The sequence below is a fragment of the Vicugna pacos genome, chromosome 3, assembly GCF_048564905.1.
Source record: "Vicugna pacos chromosome 3, VicPac4, whole genome shotgun sequence".
NCBI lineage: Eukaryota > Metazoa > Chordata > Mammalia > Artiodactyla > Camelidae > Vicugna > Vicugna pacos.
This window is the reverse complement of record NC_132989.1, coordinates 94,766,053-94,790,182: the sequence shown is the minus strand read 5'-3', so window position 1 is coordinate 94,790,182 and position 24,130 is coordinate 94,766,053. Positions and strand designations below refer to the sequence as shown.

Sequence of the window (24,130 nt, the reverse complement as noted above, 5' to 3'; positions counted from 1 at the left end):
GCTTATTGAATCGAATCAGTGTATGACTCAATTCCATTTGAACAGCAGTTTTTTTTTAAACTTTTATGGATTAAAAGGTGTATCCTATATAAATTTTGTTGTCTAATATAAATTGAGTACATAAATACTTCAAGGTATGTCCAAATACCAGGGAAAAGAGGACTTAAAAGTTTTTCCATACTGAGAGAGCCTTATGGTTTCATACAACCTAAAGAGTTTCTTATATTTATCTTTTTTAGAGATTTAAGATAAATTTATTATCAGCTCATAGTGACCAATTGCAATCCATCTAGAAGTGTAGAAATAAGACATGCTCACACAGTTTTGTGTTAAAAAGCTAGTGATGCAATTTTTAAAAATTACATTTCCTGTTAGTGTAGTATGTAGTTCTCCCCAAATATGTTATATGACTTATCAGTGTCATGGAATTTTCTTTTTTCAGAATCCTGTCCAAAAGATCCCTGACTCGCATGAGATAACACTAAAGCATGGCACTAAAACAGTAAGTTTCAAAAATTTGATTCTTTTCCCTCAGTAACAGGGCTCTTATGGAAAAGTGAAGTAATAAGATGCATTTGTATTAAGATCAGTTACACAATTAACTGATATCATAAAGCTATGGACATTAAGGAAAATAGATTACTTTTCTGCTCAGTCAAAATAGCCATTGCGTTTCATTTAAACCAGGAACACTTATTGTCATTGTTATTGTTGGCTTTACAGTCTTTCTTTGATATAGGAACATTGTAAGTGAAAGAAAGAAATGAAACTCAAATACTTTCTTTTTTTATGGTGTGGGAAAATTTCTCATTACCCTTAGCTTAATTTCTGTATCAGTAAAAGGCCTGAGTTCATTTTTTAGGTAGATGTTGAGATAAGAAATGAACATAACACAGTTAATGAATGGCTTGATTATATTATTTAGATTAATGGATTATATTTATATTGTCATTTATGTTATTTAAATTAGTAATTAAAATTTTGAGGAAAAAGTTGAAAGTATTTTATCTTACTGTAAAACCATTATGAATGATAGTTGAATGAATGAAGTTTGTGAATGAATGAAAGAATAAAATTATCTTACTTCCCCTTTACAATAAAAAAACCTACCTTTTTCTACTGTCTCACATGTAAAAAAGTAGGAAAATACATCCCATAATGAGAGGGAAAATGTCAATAAAAATAGGCCCAGAAATAAAACAAATGATATAATTAATAGCCAAGGATGTTAAAATAGTGACATTCTCACTAAATTTTTTGCTATTGAAAGTATAATTTTTGTAAAATATTTATGTTAAAATACTTTGGGTTTATTGTTATTTTAAATGAAGTAAACAGTAAGTATTTTTAAATGCCTTAAGTTTAATTTTTGCTGTCAATATTGTTACACATAATTCATATAAACAGACATTCTTGGGGGTCCTCAAAAGATTTGTAGTGTAAAGGGTCTTGCAACCAAAATATCTAAGAACTGCTGCCTTAAGAAATTATTTCCATTTAATTCTTGATATTATATCTATGTTTTATTAAATCAGACTTTTGATATTTTTATTTTGAAATTGTGGAAGAATTTTACTAATTTTCATGTTTTTAAGTATAAGTAAGGAAAAAAGTTATAGACTGTTAGTACTTAAAGGAAGCATTCCTATCCAGAGACTTTTACAACCGAGAGAGAGTTCATCTGTTTCACATACGTTTTATTTAAATATTCCTGTTTTTTCAAATCAAATTTTATCTTTAAAATATATATAATAAAAAAACTCCAAATTGTTTATACATTAAAAATCAATTTGAGTTTCTAATTGTACTTTTAGATTAACTAATTTTTTCTGCAGTCCTGCCTTTGCCCTGTGTGTATTTCAACCTCTTGGAAATATGTCAGAGATTAAGAAGGTGACTGTTTGGCTGGTTTTTTTTTTTTTTTAAATTAATTATTGTAAAAATATTTACACATTCACAGAAGTATAGAGAATAGTGAAAGGAATTCCCATATATTTATCTCTGAGCCTTACCAATTATCTACATAAGGCCAATCCTGTTTCATGTATACTTTACATTTCTAGTAAACCTCCCTCCCTACCACCGCATCTACCTACTTTGTGAGATTGTTTAAAAGCAAATTCCAGGTTTCACATGATTTCATTTGTAAATGTTTCAGTATGCATCTCTAAGAGGTAAGGTTGGTATGTCTCTCTTTTGCCTCCTCCCCCTCTCCTTTTCTCTCTCCCTCATAATCAGAACATCTTCAATAAATCTGTAATTTTTCCAATGATTATTTAATATCATCCAGTATCCCATTATTGTTCACATTTCTTCAATGTCCCATAAATATTTTTACAGTTAGTTTGTTAAAATCAATATCCAAACAATGTCTGACTCACTCTTAAGAGAGCCATTGTGTATTTATGTTTTTAATATGTAAGTTTTTCTGCTTTATTTCCTCATTGCCATTGAAGAAATGTATCTATTTGTTGAGTATACTTACTGTTGACTTAAAACAAATATACTGCCAGATACTTCTTCAGCAAAGATAGGTTTATTTGGGATCACAGAGAATTATAGTTTGGGGTCTGCTACCATGGTGAGCCATGTGCAAGTTCCTGCATGGCAAGGAAAGGAGAACCCTTTTATAGAGGTGAAAAGGAAGTTGGGAGGGCTGTAGCAAACAGAGTCCATGGCTTTCCATTGGCTGAGTCCTTACAAGGAAAGAAGAGGGGTCTTTCTTCTTCCTGTTGGGCTCTACTGTCATCGCAGGGCTCCCTCTTCTGGTCTCCCAACTCCATTTGAGGTTTCTGTTTATTAATTTTTTATGTTTCCTCCTTTTGATGAAGATCTTTCTCTGAAACCAATTAAGAATGAGTTAGATTACCTAGTTTCAGTGGCCTTTTGTCCCTCAGTGTTTGAAAGGACCTGTTTTGAGTGTAGTATTAGATTTTAGTCTTTTTATGTAAATTAAAATAATTCTTACAACTCTATTGTTTTAAACCAACATTTATATGAGTTCCTTTTTTATTTCAGTGTGATTAAAATGCACATGAAAATTAACTGTGTTCTTCAAGTCTTTGGAACACAGGAACTGAGAAGTAGCTCAGCAGATCCTGTAGATGGACATGTATGGTCTTTGTCCACGTGGAACTTATACTCCTTTTTTTTTTCCCTCTAATTTTAAGAATTTTTTGTTAACTGATTTACAGATACCAAAAACCTGATACATGTTATCATAAATAAATTTTATGAAAAATACCTTTTTCTAAAATAAACAAAAATTTAATGAGGAAAATGATACTGTTTTATACTTTTGCAAATCTCTTTAATGTGTGGCTTAATAGAAGAGAGCTGGGTTATCATATCTGCTTTTTTGCATTCAGTTTTTCACAATATCACACATCATGTAGCCTCTGAAAAAAAGGCAAATAATGTCTTAGTATTGTAAAAATAGCTTTGACTTGAAAGGGTCTTGTGAACCCTCCCAGACCACATTCTGAGAACCACTGCTATATTGTTATCTCCTCATTTTACATGTAAATGCACTAGATCTCAGGGAGATTAAGTGAGAAATCCAAAGTTACATGGCCTATTAATGGTAGGATACAGATCCTAGAGTTCTCTCACTGCTCTTGGTTTAGATTCTCAATCACAAACCAACCTGGGAAATATACCCTAAATGCCTGTGATATTCTCTCTAGTTGCAAGGACTGTCACAATATTACTGCTCCTACCTCCCATTTTTAAAAAATAAAAATGAAGAGGAAAATCAACAAATATGATCAACTCTGCTTTAGGCTTACTGTGTTAGCATTTTAATTAGGCTCTTAATTTGAACTAAAATGCTAAGGCAAATTCTATTGTACTCTATTCCATGTAAGCTGCTAATGACAAACTGCATAGTAAATATAGAGAAATACAGAAAGCAGATTAACCATAGTCTCACCATTTATCACATATTCTGTGTCTGAATACTATTCAGTCACATATCTTAGGAAAATTTTCAGAAGCAGTGGCTGAAAGGGTGGTGAGTTTATTAAGAACTTGCAAATAAACTGGCAGTCATTTGGAACCTTTTAGATGAAATGGGAATTTTTCTGAAATTAGATATTTTCCATTCCTTAAACAGACCTTATTTTGTCTTAATTAAAAAAAAAAAAAGGAGTCTTCTTGACCACTTAGGGATGGTTTCCTTTATATCCTACCAGATGATCCGAACAAGGGTCATAGCATTGTTCCTGTAAACAATGTAATGCCCAGAAAAACTGATCCAGTAGAGGCAATTCTTCCCAAGGAATCCACTTTGAACTTTCCTCTTTTTTTTTGTTTTGTTTTGTTTTGGTTCTATATAATGAGTCATATCCATTTTTTCTTTTATTAATGTAATGACATAATGGTAAATCTCTTTCTTGGTGAACGAATTCACAACAGAGGCAAAGTGAGCATTTTGTAAGTGAAGAACTGTTTCTTCCTAGGTTTTCTTTTGGGCACATTCTTCCCAGTTTACCCTAAGCTTCAAATGATGCCCAGGAAGTTGAAAACTGCAGGCTCCAAACAACCCTATCCCTTTCCCCACGCAATCAGTGAGGATGCCTGCAGCTCGTCACCATTCCTCCTGCCATGACTCGAGACCTCTGCCCCTATGGCTCCACACCACCATGACTAGTAGTCATAGGGTAGGAGTGGAGTTTACATTCTTGAGAGGAAGACAAAAATAGAATAGACAAGCCACAAATGAATTTGTGATTTCAAATTGCATTGTAGGGAGATGAACACTGGTGGGGTTAGCCTTATCAGGAGGAGGGACACCTTTTTAATTTTAACAAGAGAGAAGAAGGCTAGAGTGGGCACGGAGTCTAGTAAGTTTGTACTTGGTCGTAGCAGAAGTCATGTCTTAGACTTTAAAAACTTTTGTTTATTTATTTTTATTTTTGATTGTTTTAAGTTTTAAGACATATTATTCAGGCATAAAAATGACAGTTCTCATTTGTATGCATTCTTTAACACCCTTAGGGTACATGTCTAATTTAAACATATAAGAAGTTATTAATTATGTTTATGTATAATTCCCTTCTATTCTGAAATCCGTATTTGCAGGTAGTAATTGAAATGAATATAAATGAAATTACTTTGTTGATACCTGGTTTTAACTGCAGTAATTCTATTACATTCAGTTAACATTTCAAGTCTATTTATTTTGGAGAATTGGTTTATAGTAGCTACCTTTATATAAAATTATGATTCTTTTACTGTCTCATGTGTATGGTAATCATATTTAATTTTCCTAATGCAGTTCTTTCCTTCTGAGAGGGCAGCAGATCCAGGGACTAACTGCTTTGATAAGAATATTAAATGTAGCTCGAGAATAGTGAGTGACACATTGGGTTTTATATGTGAAGTGAACCTTGAAAAGTTCTAAGGGAAAGGAAACATTTTGTGGAACCAGTATAAGCGATATTATAATGTGGTTAGTTACTTATAAATTCAGCTTTACAAATAATTGTTTAAGGTGACTGTACCGAGTCATTTAGCTATATGGGCAAGATAATTTCTACTTTGTTTTATTTTGTTAAATAGATTTAAGGTTGACAATGAGTTAGCATTCCTCATTTTGATAATTTTAGACTCATATGTTCTTCATTTAGTGATAGTCAAACTATCTTAAAAGGTTTCCTCAAAATTGCTTATTGAAAAAACTGAGTTGTTTGTAAGATTTGTGCTTACATACAATTTCGTATGAACTATTCTGAGTACGTGATAGATAAGTTGGGGTAAAGCAGATGATTAGATTAAATTAAAAATATTTTTCTTTATTTCAAAGAAATAATACTCATAATAACAAAGTCAAATAATATAGGAGGTGTTGTCCATTTTCGCTAATCAGAAGTAAGAACAGTTGGTGATCTATATAGTTCCAATACCTATAAGGTAGGAGGTTGGGTTAGAGAAAGGAAATAATAGACTCTAAGTAACTTTTCTCCAATTAATTTTTTTTTTTTAAACCAGGTTTCTGCTTTGGGTTTGGATCCCTCAGGTGCCCGTTTGGTGACTGGAGGTTATGACTATGATGTTAAGTTTTGGGATTTTGCTGGAATGGATGCTTCTTTTAAGGCATTTAGATCCCTTCAGCCCTGTGAATGGTATGTATCATGTACCTTAGTATCTTCATATTTGAAGACCAACTGCTCTTGTCATTTGAATTCCAATTATGATGATTTTTACCAAAATGCAATAAATTTATATGACTATACAATACCTTCGTTACTCAGATGAAAGTAAAATGTACTTTTACATTTCTTTCCTTTAGTTTAGTAATTGTTTTTCCTTTAGTTTCATTAGCCTATGGTTTAAAGACATTTTCTATTTTTTGTTGTTTTTAAAAAATATTTTTATTTTGAAATTGTTACTTTGCCTGTTTTATTTTAAAACACTTCAGTAAATACTGTGTAATATTATATATATATATATATATATATAAATATATATGTACAACATATAAACCAATACTCAAGTGCTAGTCAGTGCTGCACTGTGCAGATAAATCAGGTAACATTATATCATAAAGGGCTTTACATGTTGCTGTCATAAGCTACCCTGTTATTTCTATTTTTGACCATCTTTGATCTTGTAGCATATTGGATATCAGAAATGGATCTTCTTGGTGAACCTGCTGTCTTATTAACTTGTATAATGTATGATAATGTATGTTAGAAATGGCTTTCAATGATGATATTTTAAAATGTTCAAGATATATGGATTAGCTGGAATTACTTAGATGCAGTTTCCTACTCTTGTGTGAATGGGGTATAAGAATCTCACTTTGCCTTCAACCTGAACTCTTAGGTATGATTTTTTTTGCTTAACTTAATATCAATCTGTAAACTCTGGATCCTATCAACTATATGGAGAAAATTCCTGTCTCTGGACTGTTGAGTGTTTGCTTCCAGTGAACCTTTCATGAAAGCGTGATGGAGCATCTAAAAGAGATGCTGGGATTTTTCTCAGGCTTGCAGAACAGGTCAAATGAATTGTTTGGGCTTACTTGCTGATAAATGCTTATGTAATTAATATCTGTATGTGGATCAGAATTGAGTCTGAGACCTCAGATTTCTCTGAGCTACAGTTATCTAGCCAAATAACCTTGTTGACTAAAGTTGCTCTGGTAAATATTCTATAAATCATCAATTTATAAATTTTGAGGTCATAACTCTTAAACTGTCTACTAAATAGTTGAGAATTCTCTAAGTGGATCATAGCAGATCTATGATCAATTGGAAAGGAAGAAAAAATTAAAAATTGAGTATCTCCTATGATGGCTGGATTTAAAATAGCTCCTACGATTTAGAATAGGAACATTTGTCTTGAGTTAGTATGGTGAACTTTTAAAAATGTGCTTTAAATATGTTGTATCCTTTTCCCCCACATGATAGTCTCTTGATTCATATAGGGATCGTGCTCTCCTTCTACCTTTACAACTATAAGCTAACTCACTGAGGACTGTCCAGTGCTTTTTAATAATCAGTTCTGAATAGAATACAGGTCTCATGAGTCTCAAGCCAGTGCTCTATTATTAACTAAACTATGTCATTTGCTACACTGTTGTAATTGAAAATGCAGAAAAGCCGAAGAATAAGCTTATTTTCTCTTCAATAAGTGAATTGTTGCATCCTACATATAATTGTGATCTATCAAAGGTTAGATGGGAAAAGAATTCTTGACAATTCATATAAAATTAATATAAATTCTAATATTGCAAACATTATGTGAATCATGAGAACTGTTTGGCTTTGTCATCATTTGTTCCTGATCTCCAAATAATGTGACTTTGTTTTTTTGTGATTTTTTTTTTTAGCTCACTGAGTATTTTATATCTATTTGTATACTCATCTATAATTCACTTTTTACTGGAAAAATTTCAAACATAAGGTAAAGTGTTGTATTAATAGCCATCTACCCTTTACTTAGATTTAACAGTTATAAAAATTTTTCCATATTTATTTTTTTTTGTAATTTTTTGAAATATTTAAAAGTAAAGACATTCTGTTTGTATATAACAAAACAGACACAGACTCACAGACAGAAAATAAACTAGTGGTTACCAATGGGAAGAGGGAAGAGGGGAGGGGCAAGATAGAGGTGTGGGATTAAGGAGATATGAACTACTATGTATAACATAAATAAGAAACAAGGATATATCATATAGCACAAGGAGACAGAGCCTTTAGTTTGTAATAACTTTAAATGGAGTATAAACTATAAAAATATTGATTCACCATGTTGTATACCTGAAACTGATATAATATTGTAAATCAACTACATTTCAGTTAAAAAAAGTATAGACAAACATAGCTTTCACTTTGAGATACTTGTATGTATCTTTAAGAATTACAGACATTTTCTTAGATACATGTAGTTCCATTATTCTAATAAAATTCTTTAGAATTCCTTAATATTTCTAATAAACCTTCTATATTTAAATTTCTCCATTTGCCCTCAAAATATGTCTTAATGCCAGTCTGTCAAACATAGACCCAGTCACGTGATACACGTCACATGTATTTTGTGCCTCTCTTACATATCTTTTAATGTATACTGACTCTTCCTTATCATTTTCTTTCTCATAACTTTGTTAAACAAGTCCAGTTGTCCTTTATAAGGTTCTTCCTCCCTGAGTTTCTAATTGCTTTCTTATAGTATCATTTAAGTTGTTTATCTCTAGTATTTCCTATAGAAGGTCCAAAGGCTTGATTATAAGCCATATTATTTCACATTAAGTGGCATGTATTATCTGGTTGTTGCCACTTTCAGTGACTAGCAATTAAGATTGACCCCTGGAGCAAGTTGGGACACCTGACTTCTTCATTGTAAAGTTAATATTATATACTTGAGATAGGCAATAACTCTGTGGGAAGATACTTGGGTACCATGTAAATATCCAGATTCTAGTCATCCCTTCACGTAATAAGATAAGCATCTGTTGATAACTTCTACTTGAATCAGTTATTTCATTGCGGGCTGCAAGGTAGTGATTTTCTAATTCTATTGTTTCATCCGCCCTTATTTGCTGTCATTCTTCAAAAATAATTCTTTTCTTACTTAACTGATATTATTTGGTTCCCTTGAAATAGTTTCTACTGAAAAGTCAGGATAAATGCTTAGTTTTTTTCCTTTTATTACTCACTTTTAGCTTGAGGGTTGGTGTGGATAAATGAGTTATTGGTGGTGATTTTTTCTTTTCTTTTTTGATTTTCAGTATTTATGGTTTTAAACTTTTCATGTGTTTCAGCCATTTGCGGTCATTATTCTTTTTGATGTTTAAATTATCCCCGATTTGGCCAGTGGGAGTCCCTGATTGCTATGAGTTTTGACATGACCTCATTAGTCTTTAAAAGCTTTCTTATTTTCTGGCACAACATGATGTAGACTTCCTGTTACATTCCTTTCCGAGTCCCAAAATGAGTATTTCCCCACGGACACCTGTTTTTTTAGTGGAAATGTTGTTTAAAGACCAAATCTGGATGCTACACATGTTCATTGATATTGGGGCATCATTACTTGTTGACCTTTTCAGTGGAAAGAGATAGAGGTACAGATACATGTGTGTGTCTATATCACAAGATCATATTGATATTTCCATTTAAAAATTTTAGTAAAGTTTTAATTTCAGAGTATTTTTTAATTTACAGAAAAGCTGTAAATCTGATCTGGTGTTCAGATATACCCCTAACCCAGTTTCTCCTGTTGTTAACATCATACATACCATGTCTCACTACATTTGTGACAATTAAACCAACAAATTACCATTAACTAAACTCCAAACTTTATTTGGATTTCACTTTTTAAAAAAAACTAATATCCCTTCTAAGATATTATATTACAGTAAGTCTTCATGTCTATTTAGTCTCCTCTGGTTTCTTATAGTTTCTTAATCTTTCTTTGTTTTTCATGACCTTGACAGTTTTGAGGTGTACTAGTCAGGTATTTTGTAAAGTGTACCTCAATTTACTATTTTTTTTCATGGTTATACTGAGGCTATGGGTTTGGGGCTGAATATCACAGAGATGAAATGCCCTTCTTATCACGTATCAGGGGTATGTACTACTATGTTTTTAAGGTTTCTTCACTATAAAGTTACTTTTTCCTCCCCTTTCCATATACCATTCTTCTGAAGTAAGTCAACAGATGCTGCTCACACTTGGGAGAGTGGAAAAATTAAGCTCTGCTTCCTGAAGGGGTTGGTAGTTACACAAACTACTTGGAATTTTTCTATAAGGAAGAATTGTCTCCATTTATTTATTTATTTATTTAATAATTTATTTCTTCCAATATTGATGACTGGTTATTTATACTTTGAATTTTAAGTCAGCACTGCATTATTCATTTTATTGCTCAGATTCTTTCAGCTCTGGCCATAATGAGCTCTTTGAGTTTGGCTCTTGACATGCCTTTTTGTTTGTTTATTTGTTTGTATTTCCTTATTTTTTGATACTGTAAGATGCTTCAGACTCATCTTATTTTTTCTTTACTCCAGTCCTAGAATTAGTGATACTTCTTAGGCGAAAGGCATCAGAAAACAGGATCTAGGTTCTCCATGTGCTTGTTGCTCCTGGGGTGTCACTACTTCTAGACCTTCTCAGCCAACAGAGCTACGAAGTTTATGCATGTATGTGGTATATCTATAATTGCTTCTGTATCCTTTTGTATTTATATTAAGCTAAACATGAGTTCATACTGCAATCTCTGACTCTCATCCAATACACAATGGTTCATTCTAGCCTTCCTTCTTCTTCCTATTTGGAAACTTCTGCTTTCCTCCAGTGAGAAACCTGGCTCTTACCACCCCTCCATTTACATGTTTATTTAAGCCCAGTATACATGTCAAATAGTTTCAGAATTGTTGATCTGTACTCCTGTTCCAATTTAAATTTGATATTACAGAATGTTTTTTTACTGTCTTTGATTTTTATACTCAAATTCAAAGAGAACGTATTTTTGAGGAAGACCTACCAGTCAAGACCAGCAGTTGGCCAATTATTTTCGCAAAGGATCAGATAGTAAATATTTTAGGCCTTACAGGCCACAAATGATCTTTGTTAAATTTATTCATGTGTGCATACATGGGTGTCTATATAACATAGTATTAAATTTAAATTAAATTTTTAAAGAAAAAAGTGCAATGCAGGTATTTCCCTTTTTTTTTTGCTTTCACTTTCATTATCTTTATTTTGTTAGCTCATTGTTCCAGTTTTTGATCTGACATCTCATACATTGATGATCAAATCCTTGTTTTTTTTGCCAATTAAAAATTTGTTAATTGTGCAGTAAGTTGTCATTCAATCGATATTTGTTAAATATGGCAAGAGTCAGAGTTCGGTATGCCATTAGAAACCTTTCTTTATTTTGACATCGATTTGTTGAACAACTTTTTAGATTAAGTTGTTTACCCACGTAAGAATCTGTGCTTACTTATTTCATAACTTTACGGTCACGCATCTATATTTTTCCTATATCATGTGCCAAGAAAACTTGAGGGAATTTGTTGACTGTCTTGAAGATATAAAAGCACAATATGCTGCTTTCAGACCACCTCCTCACCTGTAGTAGCAGATGCCAGAATTTGGCTGATATCCAAGAGGCAGCATTAGAAATGAATAAGTGGATGTCAAACAGGTATTTACACACAGGACCCCCTTAGCCATTCAGGAGGGGAGGTAGAAGTTCTAAGTTTAGGGATGAGACTGAGGTAAAGTGTTATGGATTTTGGGCACCTCTGATGAATTTATCCAATGCTGTAATATTCTTAGCCTTGTTCTCACTCCCTTGGGACACCTTAAAAAGAACGATGTTGAATGTTTTCTTGATTTACCAGTATAAAAATAAGATTTAAAAAACGCTTTTCTTTTGTGTTGTTTAACTTCTTTTCTGATACATCTTCCATTTTTGGTATTTTGAAGTCTGTTTTATAGTTTGTTTTGGACTTTTGCCCAGCATCAATATTAGATTTGTGGATCTCTAGTTTCTTAAGTCTTCCTTTGTCCCATTTAGTGAAAATCAGTACTACATTTTCTCTGATCCAATCTGCTAGTCACTTTTTACTTTCCCTATGTTTCCTCACAGATTCTTAATAATTATATAGGTTCAAGAGTCAGAATCCTTGGGATCACAAACCCTTCATGCAAACCCTCTATGCAAAAAAGAAGAAGAAAATGTAGATAAAGTAAAACTTCTTGTAAAATTTTGAGAAGCTTTTGATCACTTAGGTAGCCCCAATTAAGAATTTCTTATCTTCTGGCCATTTGAAAAATGGCTAGATACTCTATTTTCTTCTTTTTAAAACATTTAAACTAATCAAGTAGTACATAAGTTGTTTTCATACAGAAATTAAAACATTACAGGTAACACTAAAATTCATCCTTGATCGTTTTTATTTTAATCTCTTTCTTAGGTATCATTTTCATGTATATTCTTTGAGTTTTTTTCCCATCAAGTATTAACAAATATAATCCTCACCAAAATTTTAGCAAATAGAATCCAACAACACATAAAAAAGATTATACATCATGACCAAGTGGGGTTCATCCCAGGGACACAAGGCTGGTTCAACATATGCAAATCAATCAGTGTAATACATCACATCAACAAGAGAAAGGACAAAAACCACATGATCATCTCAACAGATGCAGAAAAAGCATTTGATAAAATTCAACACCCATTTATGATAAAAACTCTCGCCAAAGTGGGTATAGAGGGAACATATCTCAACATAATAAAAGCTATATATGACAAACCTACAGCCAGCATAGTACTCAACGGTGAAAAACTCAAAAGCTTCCCACTAAAATCTGGGACAAGACAAGGATGCCCACAATCACCACTCCTATTCAACATATCCTGGAAGTCCTAGCCACAGCAGTCAGGCAAGAGAAAGAAATAAAAGGGATCCAAATTGGAAAAGAAGAGGTAAAAGTGTCATTATATGCTGATGACATGTTACTATATATAGAAAACCCTAAAAGGTCCACACAAAAGCTACTAGAGCTGATTGAAGAATTCAGCAAGGTAACAGGTTACAAAATTAACGTTCAAAAATCAGTTGCGTTTCTTTACACTAACGATAAATCAACAGAAAAAGAAAGTAAAGGAACAGTCCCCTTTAAAATAGCACCCAAAGTAATAAAATATCTGGGAATAAATCTGACCAAGGAGGTGAAAGAATTATACACAGAAAACTATAAACCATTGATGAAGGAAATTAAAGAAGACTTTAAAAAATGGCAAGCTATTCCATGCTCTTGGATTGGAAGAATCAATATTGTTAAAATGGTCACACTGCCCAAGGCAATCTACAGATTTAATGCAATCCCTATCCAATTACCCAGGACATATTTCACAGAACTAGAACAAATCATAATAAAATTTATATGGAACCATCAAAGACCTAGAATTGCCAAAGCATTACTGAAGAGAAAGAAAGAGGCTAGAGGAATAACTCTCCCAGACTTCAGACAATACTATAGAGCTACAGTCATCAAGGCAGCATGGTATTGGTACCCAAACAGACATATAGACCAATGGAACAGAATAGAGAGCCCAGAAATGAACCCATAAACTATTGGTCAACTCATCTTCAACAAAGGAGGCAAGAATATACAATGGAATAAAGACAGTCTCTTCAGCAAATGGTGTTGGGAAAACTGGACAGCAGCATGTAAATCAATGAAGCTAGAACACTCCCTTACACCATACACAAAAATAAACTCAAAATGGATCAAAGACTTAAACATAAGACAAGATACAATAAACCTCCTAGAGGAAAACATAGGCAAAACTTTATCTGACATACATTTCAAAAATTTTCTCCTAGAAGAAATAAAAGCAAGAATAAACAAATGGGACCTAATGAAACTTACAAGCTTCTGCACAGCAAAGGAAACCAGAAGTAAAACAAGAAGAAAGCCTACGGAATGGGAGAAAATTTTTGCAAGTGAAACCAACAAAGGCTTGATCTCCAGAATATATAAGCAGCTCATACGACTCAATAAGAAAAAAATAAACAACCCAATCCAAAAATGGGCAGAAGACCTAAACAAGCAATTCTCCAAGGAAGACATACAAATGATCAAAAAGCACATGAAAAAATGCTCAATATCACTAATTATCAGAGAAATGCAAATCAAAACTACAATGAGGTATCACCTCACACCAGTCAGAATGGCCGTCATTCAAAAATCCAAAAATGACAAATGCTGGAGAGGCTGTGGAGAAAGGGGAACCCTCCTACACTGCTGGTGGGGATGCAATTTGGTGCAGCCACTATGGAAAACAGTGTGGAGATTCCTCAAAAGACTAGGAATAGACTTACCATATGACCCAGGAATCCCACTCCTGGGCTTGTACCCAGAAGGAAAGCTACTTCAGGATGACACCTGCACTCCAATGTTCATAGCAGCACTATTTACAATAGCCAAAACATGGAAACAACCTAAATGTCCATCAACAGATGACTGGATAAAGAAGAGGTGGTATATTTATACAATGGAATACTACTCAGCCATAAAAACCAACAACATAATGCCATTTGCAGCAACATGGATGCTCCTGGAGAATGTCATTCTAAGTGAAGTAAGCCAGAAAGAGAAAGAAAAATACCATATGAGATCGCTCATATGTGGAATCTAAAAAACAAAAACAAAAACAAACAAACAAACAAAAACAAAGCATAAATACAGGACAGAAATAGATTCACAGACAGAGAATACAGACTTGTGGTTACCAGGGAGGTGGAGGGTGGGAAGGGATAGACTGGGATTTCAAAATTGTAGAATAGATAAACAAGATTACACTGTATAGCACAGGGAAATATACACAAAATGTTATGATAACTCACAGAGAAAAAAAATGTGACAATGAGTGTGTATATGTCCATGAATGACTGAAAAATTGTGCTGAACACTGGAATTTGACACAACATTGTAAAATGATTATAAATCAATAAAAAATGTTAAAAAAAGTATTAACAAATATCAAATATATCTATCAAAACCAATATATACTGTATTTGTTTTCGCAAATGGTATCAGATGGTTATTATCCCATAATTTTTTCCCCACTCACAGTATTGCTTGGAAATTTTCAGTATTACTACATGTATACTACTGTAGTCTTTTCTGAGTGCTCCATAGCATACTATATATAATTTACCCTAGTTTTGAAACTTTAGTAGGGATCAGATCCATCTGATGGGCTTGTTAGAATGTTAAATGCTGGGCCTCACCTTTAGAGTTTCCAATTCTTTAGATCTGCTGTGACCCAAGAATTTGCATTTCTAACAAGTTCTACTAGTTAGAACTACGTGCTACTAGTGTACCTGATCTGAGGACACACTTTGAAAAACACTATGCTGATTAGCTCTTCTCCCCTTGATGGATTTTAGGGTTGTGGCCGCTGTTTCACTATTACAAGTAAATGATGAGGTGATTATACCTCATTGGACGTATGTGTAAATTGAGTGTTTCTCAAGAACAGATAGCAAGAAATGAATGCCTTTGGTGCACATTTAAAAATGTTGACATTTTCAAATAACCCTTTTTCGATTATTCATTTTGTAAAATGTGACATGGGTTTATCCCTGGGAAACAAGGAGGCAACGCAGCTACATACTTTGCTTTCAGTGGATGAACTGAATAATACATGTGCAGTGACCGGTCAGCTGCAGACTTTGGAAGAAGTGGTGTGACTGGTCATTGGTCAGGATGCACGTCTGCTTTTTATGTAGTGAGTTTTGGACTGAAGTGCTAGCAGCAAAGCTTGTACTTTACACAGTTACTCACAGTTAATACACCATAGTGACTGAAATTCAAGCCATGTTGTTGGGGCCTGGTATTCTTTATCTAAACCATGGTAACCGAAATTCATGCATATCGGAAGCATATAAAGCAAGGATTATACCTGTATTTGACATAAAAATAATCAGTGGGACATATAGAATAAAATAGCTTTTTTACTGTTGAAAAATATCCCTCTACCCTGAACTTCTGGTCTGCTAACAGATCAACATGTTAGTGATTAGTTTGGAGATTTATATACCAGGTGTTTTGCTTTAATTTCTGGGATAATTTAGTCAATCAGGTTTTTTTTTTTTGGTCAAATGCAACACAATTTTGTACACAGTAAGTATTGATTTAAGTGATTGTGTATTATTTACATTCATTTTTGAGAAAACTTTTTGCACTTTTTATTGGTATACAATATGGTTTTCAACAGTTTGTTAATCATTTGTGTCAGATGTTCAACCTTTTTAAGTAGATGAATGCTGCTATTTTTCATCAGGTGTTTCTTGTGTTAAAATTGCTATTCTTATTTGACATATAAATGTTAAAATAATTTTCTATTTCAGAAGCCATCAAAGATTTATAAGTGAAGACATGGTTGTTTTGGTCATGCATTGTAGGGACTGTCTTCCCAAAGCCATTTTGTGAATGGGCACTTACTGAAACTTCTCAGTGTATGGATAACATTCAGTGTGAAGTCAGACAGCCCTGCAGACTTTAGTAACTTCTGAGACTTTGCACATGAGAGGTTTCTCAAGCTGGGGTTTATGGGTATATTCTCAGGGGCTCATGAATTCTTTTCATTAATTTAAAATTTTTGTTTTTTTCATTTTGATAATCATTTGACGCAACCCTAATGCCTGCATTTGTTGATCTTTGTGTTTAAAAATCACCTGGGCTCAACTGCTTCTTTCGCTTTCAGTTGCCGTGGCCTCATGACAAAGGAGCAGACACACCCTTCATATGTAATGATGGATGGCACCAAGTGAAAGCTTACTTTGTCATAAAGTGTTGTATGAATAGAGTTTCCATGATCATTGTAAAGGAGACAATTGATGGGAAAAACTGAGTCATCACTGTAACCTAGTAAAGTAGGCACGTGCTCAAGCAGGCAACAGGTATTCGTTAACTTGACCCGATGGCAGGTTACAGGACTGTGGCAAATAGCAGTTTTGTCTCACAATAAAGAAGTTGTTTCATTCTGTATGATACTGTTTCAGCAAACAGCATCTTAAAATTAATTTGAATTTTATTGATTCTTTTGTTATAGTGTTTACTTAAAAAATCACTTTATTGAAGTTTAATTTATATACCGTAAAATTCACTCATTATAAGCATGCAATTCAGTAGTTTTTAGTAAACTTACAGAGTTGTGCAACCATTACCGCAATCTAATTTCTGTCACCCTGAAAACAAACCTCATTCCCGTTTGTGGTCACTCTCCATTTCCACCTTCAGCCTTAGGCAGCCACTAACCTTTATAGGTTTGCTTTTTCTGGACATGTCGTATAAGTGGAATCATACAATATGTGGTCTCTTGTCTCTGGCCTCTTTCCCTGAGCATAACATTTCACCCATGTTATAACATATATCAGGACTTTCATTCCTTTTTATGATTGAGTAGTATTCTGCTGTATATATAGAGCATATTCTGTTTGTCCGTTCACCATTTGGAGGACATTTGGGTTGCTTCCACTTTTTGGCTATTATGAGTAATGCTGCTATGAACATTTGTGTTCAAGTCTTTGAATGGATATATGTTTCCATCTCTTAACCTAAATAGGGAATTGCTAGATCATATGGTAAATTTATGTTTAATATACTAATAACCTGAAAATTGTTTTCCAAAGCGACTGCACCATATTACATTCCCACCAGCAATATTATAAGGGTTCCAGTTTCTCTACATTCTCACTAACACGTGATTGTCTTTTTTTTTTTTACATTTTTTATTGCTTCATAATCATTTTACAGTGTTGTGTCAAATTCCAGTGTTCAGCACAATTTTTCAGTCATTCATGGACATATACACAGTCATTGTCACATTTTTTTTCCTCTGTGATTTATCATAACATTTTGTGTATATTTCCCTGTGCTATACAGTGTAATCTTGTTTATCTATTCTACAATTTTGAAATCCCAGTCTATCCCTTCCCACCCTCTACCCCCCCCCCCGGTAACCACAAGTCTGTATTCTCTGTCCATGAGTCTATTTCTGTCCTGTATTTATGCTTTGTTTTTGTTTTTTAGATTCCGCATATGAGCGATCTCATATGGTATTTTTCTTTCTCTTTCTGGCTTACTTCACTTAGAATGACATTCTCCAGGATCATCCATGTTGCTGCAAATGGCATTATGTTGTCGGTTTTTATGGCTGAGTAGTATTCCATTGTATAAATATACCACATCTTCTTTATCCAGTCATTTGTTGATGGACATTTAGGTTGTTTCCATGTTTTGGCTATTGTAAATAGTGCTGCTATGAACATTGGGGTGCAGGTGTCATCCTGAAGTAGCTTTCCTTCTGGGTACAAGCCCAGGAGTGGGATTCCTGGGTCATATGGTAAGTCTATTCCTAGTCTTTTGAGGAATCTCCACACTGTTTTCCATAGTGGCTGCACCAAACTGCATTCCCACCAGCAGTGTAGGAGGGTTCCCCTTTCTCCACAGCCTCTCCAGCATTTGTCATTTTTGGATTTTTGAATGACGGCCATTCTGACTGGTGTGAGGTGATACCTCATTGTAGTTTTGATTTGCATTTCTCTGATAATTAGTGATATTGAGCATTTTTTCATGTGCTTTTTGATCATTTGTATGTCTTCCTTGGAGAATTGCTTGTTTAGGTCTTCTGCCCATTTTTGGATGTGATTGTCTTTTTTGATGATAATCATTCCTGTGAGTGTGGAGTGACTAGTATTTACTTTTAAATTTAATGTGAATTTATAGTTTTATAAGAGTTGTTAGTATAAGGAGCCCAGTTACATGTTCATACTCAGTTAAATAATATTATAGTAAAATTATTTGTCATCACAAAGTGATCTCCAAACCTGCTTTCCCATCAAAAGGAATGTATTATTACTGAAATTACATGCACTACCTAAGGAATTGGGAAAAGTTGTAGAACAGTCTTCAAAATATATTGTGTTAAAACACAGTATAGAATAGTATATAATTTTTTAAAAAGCTTGGAAAAATAATATAGTCTATTTGGTCATTTACACATTAAATATTCTTGGAAAGGTACACAAGAAACCAATAACATTAGTTATCTGTGGGGCAAAGAACTTGTTATCTGGGAGACCAAGGTGAGAGGAAAATGTGTAATTATTTGCCCTTTAATATCTTTTGAGTTTTAGGCACCAGGTATATATATTTACTTATTTAATACAGAAATTATTATTGTTATTTTTTGCTCAAGAACAAAGATATGTTTTGTTTACTTAAAAGTAATGATAATGATGTGTGTCATTATCATAGCTAACATTTATTGAGTCTGGCCAAGTTCTTTGTATCAGTTAATTCTCATAACTGCCCCATGTCATAGGTTCTTACATTATCTCCGTTTTACAGATGTGAAAATGGAGGCTTAGAGAGATTAATTAACTAGCCCAAAGTCATACAGTAAGTGATAGAACAGAGATTTGAATGCAGGCATTCTAACTGTAGAGCTTGTATGATTAATCAGTATGTTATACAAAGGCACAGTGGGATTAAAACCGTTTAGAGTAAGTGCCATCAGAAACCATCAAGGATGTCTGTATTTGTTTACATTCATTTATCTATAAGTCTTAGTTATCTCAACAATTTATTTACTGCCTATGCCAGGTAACTAAAGTAATAATACTATTTTAGCTTTTAGATAAAGTTTTAAAATTAGTTTACAGCTGATATTTATGCAGCATAGTAGTTCATTTATTTAACATAATTGTGTGATAAATTAGTGTGTTTTGTTAAGGCATTTATGCTTTCTTTTGTTTTTCATGTTATCAGTTAGTTCTAAAAAAGAAACAAGATGGATAAAAATTCCTCTTGGAAAACTGAATTCATGATTTTGTGTATGAGTTGATGTGTAAAGAAGCAGAGTTACATAAATTTCAGTAATCATATCATTGTAGCTCTCATTTCTCCTGGCTAATAGCTCATTAATTGAAATTCAAGTTAATCAAGTATTTTTGATTGAACTTTTTATAATTATTAATGAATTGGTAAACTTGCTTTATGAGTTTCTGTAGTAATGTTATTTTCTAAACTATTAGATTTTGCAACTCTTAGAGTAAGTAACCATAAGGCCAAATATGACTTTTCCCCTATAGATAATCACTCATCAGTGGCATCATTGATTAGGCTCTACTTGAGAAGCAAAGTAGAATATGAAATCCATCTAGCTACTTCAGTTTTGCACAACAGGATTTAATTTATTTGCAGCTAATCTTGGATATCACCAATAGGCAAGAAAAATTTGGAAGATACCTTCATTTGTAAAGTTAGTAGGTTAATAAAATCACATGTCATTCTTGGTATATCAGAACAATCCTGGAGATGACAAGACTGTCTTGTGGTTTACTAGCTAGAAAGGAGGTTGTTCACATGGTCTGTAGGAAGGAAGATCAGCGTGGGACAATGTGCATCACCAGAAAGGTTTAATATGTGGTGAAAGTGGTGTGGGAAAGCACAGTTAAAATTCTTTGGTATACACCATATACCTGAATATATTTTCTCCTTTGATATTTTCCATTGTAAAATTCTATAAGCTTAAGGATGGTTTTTTGCTTAATTTCTTGGGTTTCTGTTACTCTCTGTAACTGCCATCAAGTTACATAATTTGTGAATTTTATCTTATTAACTAAAAACCAGTGACCTCTTGGATTGTGTCTCAGCTCAGATGTCAGCTCTTCAAAGAGACCTTTCCAACCTGTTAATAGTAGCTCATCTCCTCACCTCTCTACTGCCACCCACTCTGTCCATTGCTTTGATTTGTTTTCTTTATAGCACTTATCATTATCAGAAATCATGATCTGTTTTTTACATTTGTTTACTTGTATACCAGCACCTGGAATAGTGCCTGGCATATAATAGGAATTTATTATTCATTAAATAAAGTATAAATAATAGAATATTTTCATATTTTTCTGCAAAAATTTCCTATTGTGTGGAATAAAAAACCATTTCTACTAATATGTGCCCAGTTTTTCAAAAAAGAAAGGAAGTATAAAGATTTCTTTTCCTGGAAAATATAAAATTTTTGGCTTAAACCATGTCCGTTCAGGGCAAATAAGGAGCAGGCGGTTTTTGAAATCTCTGGCTCTGCATTGTTGTGATGCATTGGGCTTCAAGCCTCAGGTTGATATGTTTAGCTATTTTGAAAAACAAAAAACAGGACATGTAATCTCAAGGTAACTGATTAGTGATGCATCTTATCATTTCCATTCATTTTATATTAAAATTGACTGCACTGAGCCATGTGTTCTACTTTTTGAAATGATATTTGTTGTCCTTGGAATATATCTGTTGGTTTCTTTTTTTGATTAAATAGATCCAGAGTTCAAAGGAAAGAAAAAACCTACCTTTACCCAATATTTCACCCTTCTGAGTGAATCCTGGTTTCAGAAATTAAAAAAATTTCTGTTAGTAGAAATCAGAATGGGTGAGTCATTGTTCTAGCCTTTGGGCATGATACACTGTCTTCTCTGCTTATTTCACTGAACTTGTGTCATAGCTGTCAGTTTTGGTGGAGATAAAAGAAAATTTCATTACTCTCCCAGACTTCCATTGAAGTATTTTCCCCGCCTTTCCTTTCAATAGTGACTGGTTTATATAAAATTCAATTCTACAACTAAGCAATAGTCCAGGGTCTATATGTATGTTGGGTGAAAAAAAATTCTGAGTTACAAGTCTGAGTTTGAATTCTTCTTTAACCAGTTCATTTGCTGTATGACTAAGCAAGTTATTTAATCACTTTGACTCTTGGTTTCTTTCTCTGTAAATAAGATGAACAATTTCATTTCTTTGGGTTGTGATAATGATTAATGAATAATGTACTCACAGTGTGTGGCACAGTGCTTGGCACTGGGTAAAGCACTGTAAATATTGGCTCTTTTTGTCTTAGTTATTGTTTAACATGAAGGAATTTCAGTACCTAAACTTTGACAAGTTATTATCTTTTCTGTATTACTTCCCATTACTTAAGATTTTGTTAGCACCATGAAATTGGATTGTACTTCTAAAAATTTAGACTACTTTTTAAGCTGTTATCTGTCCTGATTTCCTTTTTAGAAGTACTTGATATCCACTTTTGATTGTCTACTGTCTCTTCTCCATTTCCCTTTTCTTCTTTCTGACCCAGTTCTCTTTTTCTTATTTTTTCTACAATCTTTGAAAATCTCTTAAAATTAGTCCACTTTACTAATTTCTCACTGTTTTAATTCAGTTCTTTATTGCTTTTGATGAATTTTTAAAAATTAAATATTATTTTTTAAATGAACTTTAAAAAATTCATATTTATTCAAGTATAATTTATATACAGCAATACTTTTTAAGTGTACAGTTCTACAAGTTTTGAGAAACGTGTAGTCATGTTGCCACCATCACCACCATCACAATCAAGTTATAGAACATTTTCGTTATCCCAGAAAGTTCCCTCTAGCCACTTTGCAGTCATTCCCTTTTCCTGGTAGACTTTTGGGTTGCTTCCAGTTTCTGGGTATTATGAATCAAGCTGCTTCCTCATTTAAATCTTACGTAGAATACTGCAGCAGTCTGATTCCCCCCACTATTCATGCTCAGTCCCCTTAATACCTTCCTGATACTTTTTGACTAAAACTCAAATGCTTTGCTATGATTTCTAAAGTCCTTTGTGATCTGACTCCTGCCCATTTTTTCTCTTTTCTTAGTATGATCTAGCAGAATGTCTGAGGGATTTTACACAGTACTTTTTTTCCTGCTTAGAATACTCTTCCCCATCCCCTGCTACCTGCTCCCTCCTCACAAACATGGTTAGTTTCTTATGCTTATGCTTAGGTTGCTACCTGAATACTGCTTTTCTAGAGAGGCTCTCTAAACAAGGGCTCTCCCATTATTTGCTCCCTCAACACCTTTTATTCATTGTTAAATGCTGAGCCCCTTTTGTTCTGCTATTAGAGTTAAGACTCGAGTTATTTCCAACATAAACATTATCATAAAGGAAGTTATTGGGAATAATCAGAAAAAGGACTTAGCTTTTTCTAGTCATCTTCATTGGTTGACTCTTCTTCATTATATTCTTTAATCTTCAGAAGATATGAAAATGTATTGTTTAGATATTCAGGTCTGTTGTCTTTTGGGCTTATCCTATTTTGTAGCATGGAACTTGTCTGTGAGATCGTGTAAAGTCATGAAGCTAATAAGCCGTACTTGAGTGGTAGAGTGATTTTATCACATTTATAAACAAGACTATACATTTTAATGAGGGAAAGAGTTATTGATTGGCTTTAGTAAAATTATATTTAGTCCTGGATAGCAATTTTCTGTGGCTTTAGTTTTGTTTGAAAGATAATATGATTTTGTAAAGTTACTACTAGCTTCCTAAACTTTAGTATATTTGAGTCAATAGGTGATATGTTCCTAATTAGTTTTGCACTCGAAATCTATTCTTAAGTATAAAAGCTAAAATGTTGAAGTAACTGAAGATTTATTTTAGCATGGAGTAAATCAGTATTTTCTTATATTCTCATACAGAAACCTTTGATGATTCTGTCTCATGTCTCTTGCTTTCTTGACCTGGTACCAACACTAAATAATGTATTTCGCATACTTAGAAGGAACAGACAATTTCATTAAATTCTATTGTAAGATGGCACACAAATCTGAAACTACATTTTCTCTATTACTGCCTTACATTTTCAAGAATGTAGTAGTATTTATATTTGGCATAGTGCTTGAGTTTTGTGAGTGGATACAAAAAAATAAAAAAGATGTAAGAATGTTTCTCTTGAGCATTTTGGTTAGTAGTAATTAAAACATGCTAAACTTATACTAACTTGTAACAGATTTGAAATATTCCATGTATTCAATTCAAATGTATTCATTACAGCTAGCTACCAAGATTTTATACCCCTCATAATCTTAAAGAGACCTGGAAATAAAGTAGTAGTAGTAGTGACAACTACTTGTCTCACATACCGTACTAGAAGCCTTTGTGTGTATTATTTTTAATCCTCACCCCAGTCCTTTAAGTATTATTTTTCAGTGGAGGAAACCAGGACTCAGCAAAGGTATAAAGCTGGTCGTGAACTATGTCTCAGGAACTTAGTGCTGCCGTCTAGTTCCATCTACTAATT

At 33.2% G+C, this 24,130-nt stretch overlaps 1 protein-coding gene across 1 annotated transcript in view; it reads left to right on the top strand.

Annotated features, from left to right (window-relative positions):
* WDR70 (WD repeat domain 70) overlaps positions 1-24,130 on the top strand; it is a 234,542-nt gene that overhangs the window by 42,738 nt on the left and 167,674 nt on the right. The window contains exons 6-7 of the mRNA XM_006207669.4: positions 443-502; positions 5,992-6,125. Coding sequence (XP_006207731.1) covers positions 443-502; positions 5,992-6,125 — 194 coding nt within the window. The remainder of the gene's footprint in view (positions 1-442; positions 503-5,991; positions 6,126-24,130) is intronic.